Source organism: Abramis brama (genome assembly GCF_963993115.1).
Source record: "Abramis brama genome assembly, chromosome: 14".
Taxonomy (NCBI): Eukaryota; Metazoa; Chordata; class Actinopteri; order Cypriniformes; family Leuciscidae; genus Abramis; species Abramis brama.
The window spans coordinates 2310119-2312618 of NC_139976.1; the positions used below are offsets into that span (position 1 = coordinate 2310119).

At 36.3% G+C, this 2500-nt stretch overlaps 1 protein-coding gene across 1 annotated transcript in view; it reads right to left on the reverse strand.

The window, feature by feature from the left end:
- Window positions 1–409: 409 nt before the first annotated feature.
- plaub (plasminogen activator, urokinase b) overlaps window positions 410–2500 on the reverse strand; it is a 10566-nt gene continuing 8475 nt past the window's right edge. The window contains exon 12 of the mRNA XM_084135862.1: window positions 410–858. Coding sequence (XP_083991988.1) covers window positions 673–858 — 186 coding nt within the window. The 3' untranslated portion in view covers window positions 410–672. The remainder of the gene's footprint in view (window positions 859–2500) is intronic.

A 2500-nucleotide genomic window follows, 5' to 3' on the forward strand; every position in this document is an offset into this window, starting at 1 on the left:
GTGTGTATGAGCACAGGTAAACTCATGTTCTCAGGTGTGTGTATGAGCACAGGTAAACTCATGTTGTCAGGTGTGTGTGTATGAGCACAGGTAAACTCATGTTGTCAGGTGTGTGTGTATGAGCACAGGTAAACTCATGTTCTCAGGTGGGTGTATGAGCACAGGTAAACTCATGTTCTCAGGTGTGTGTGAGCACAGGTAAACTCATGTTGTCAGGTGTTTGTGTATGAGCACAGGTAAACTCATGTTGTCAGGTGTGTGTGTATGAGCACAGGTAAACTCATGTTCTCAGGTGTGTGTATGAGCACAGGTAAACTCATGTTGTCAGGTGTGTGTGTATGAGCACAGGTAAACTCATGTTCTCAGGTGGGTGTATGAGCACAGGTAAACTCATGTTCTCAGGTGTGTGTGAGCACAGGTAAACTCATGTTGTCAGGTGTTTGTGTATGAGCACAGGTAAACTCATGTTGTCAGGTGTGTGTGTATGAGCACAGGTAAACTCATGTTGTCAGGTGTGTGTGTGTATGAGCACAGGTAAACTCATGTTGTCAGGTGTGTGTGTATGAGCACAGGTAAACTCATGTTCTCAGGTGTGTGTGTGTGTGTGTATGAGCACAGGTAAACTCATGTTCTCAGGTGTGTGTGTGTGTGTGTGTATGAGCACAGGTAAACTCATGTTGTCAGGTGCGCTGTGAGGGAAGACAGGCTGGTTTTCTCCAGGATCCAGTGATGGTAGTTGCTCACTTTAGTATAAACACCAGGACGAAACTTTCGGGAACATCCCTCTCCCCAGCTCACCACACCGAACAGGATCGCACGGTCTCGGACACGACACACCAGCGGCCCGCCGGAGTCACCCTGAACAAACACACAGGAGCACACACTGATTCTCAGAGATAAACGTGCAAACTTTTCACCTGTGCCAATATACACTACTGTTCAGAAGTTTCAGATTCGTAAGATTTTTTAATGTTTTTAAAAGAAGAATCTTCTGCTCATCAAGGCTGCATTTATTTGATAAAAAAATACAGAAAAAAATACACTAATATTGTGAAATATTTTTACAATTTAAAATAGCTGTTTTCTATGTGAATATACAGTAAAGTGTAATTTATTCCTGTGATCAAAGCTGAATTTTCAGCATCATTACTCCAGTCTTCAGTGTCACATGATCCTTCAGAAATCACTCTAATATGATGATTTGCAGCTCAAGAAACATTTATGATTATTATCAATGTTGAAAATAATTGTGTACAATTTATTTAAGGATTCTTTGATGAATAGAAAGTTCAAAAGAACAGCATTTATCTGAAATAGAATCTTTTGTAACATTAAAAATGTCTTTACTGTCACTTTTGATCAATTTAATGCATCCTTAATAAAAGTATTAGATTCTTTAATTATTTCCTATAAAAAACTGACCCAAATTTTTTTGAACGGCAGGCAGGGTATAATGTTATAAAAGCTTTCTATTTTAAATAAATTAAGAAAAAAAGAAAAAAATAGCACAACTGTTTTAAACATTGATAATAGGATTTATTAAGGGGTTAAATCTCAAGAATCGATTAGTCATCCTGTTTTCAGTTCATGAATGAATGGAATATTGTAGCGCGCATCCCATCCAATAAATCGCAATAATCTTTGTGCTTTGCTACTATTGATATGAAGCAAAGTCTCAGATTTCAAATTACGTCCATTTTCTTACGAAATTCAAAAACATAAATACCGTTTTGGCGCTGTGGCGTGAGATCGCTCAAGAGAAGCACGTGATCTTCTCTTCCGCCTTAATAACACCAGTTACAGCGCGAAATAAACATGAATGAGCGTCTGAAAGTGTGTTAAAAGATAGAGTACAACTTATCGAAATCCGTATCATGTCACATGGAATCGCTCAATCCGTGTTTCAACCGTGGAGAGACGTCATTAAAACGGCTTGTAAACAATGTCATGTAACGTCACGTTTACCTCAGAAAAACCATATCCAGTGACCATAAACTCGTCAGTCAACTAGAAAAATTAACTCTAGAGAGGAGCATTTTGCTAAATATATGCACCATATTACATATTCATTATCATTTTTAATGTTTAATGCATGTTTGAATAAATCTGGCAAGTTTTTATGACAGCAAATATTTATATTTCATGTAACTTTATTATTATAAAAACAAATAAAAGTGTAATTTAAGTGTTTGTATACAAATCAGTTCATTTTTACCTTCAATATTATAGTAGGCTAATGAAGCCTATAGGCTACAACTGACTCTCATAGTTTAGTTCAGCATTAGTTAATATATTTGTTTTCCTTGAGAAAATTTGCCATGTATTGTACCTGATATCCAAAATAATCAATACTGAATCGAATCGGAATCGAAATCGAATCAGCCCTAATTTTTATCTGCATTTTTATCAAATAAATGCAGCCTTGATGAGCAGAAGACTCTTCTTTTAAAAATACTGAAAATTCTAAGAATTAAGAAAATTCTTAAAAATAGATTTAGAA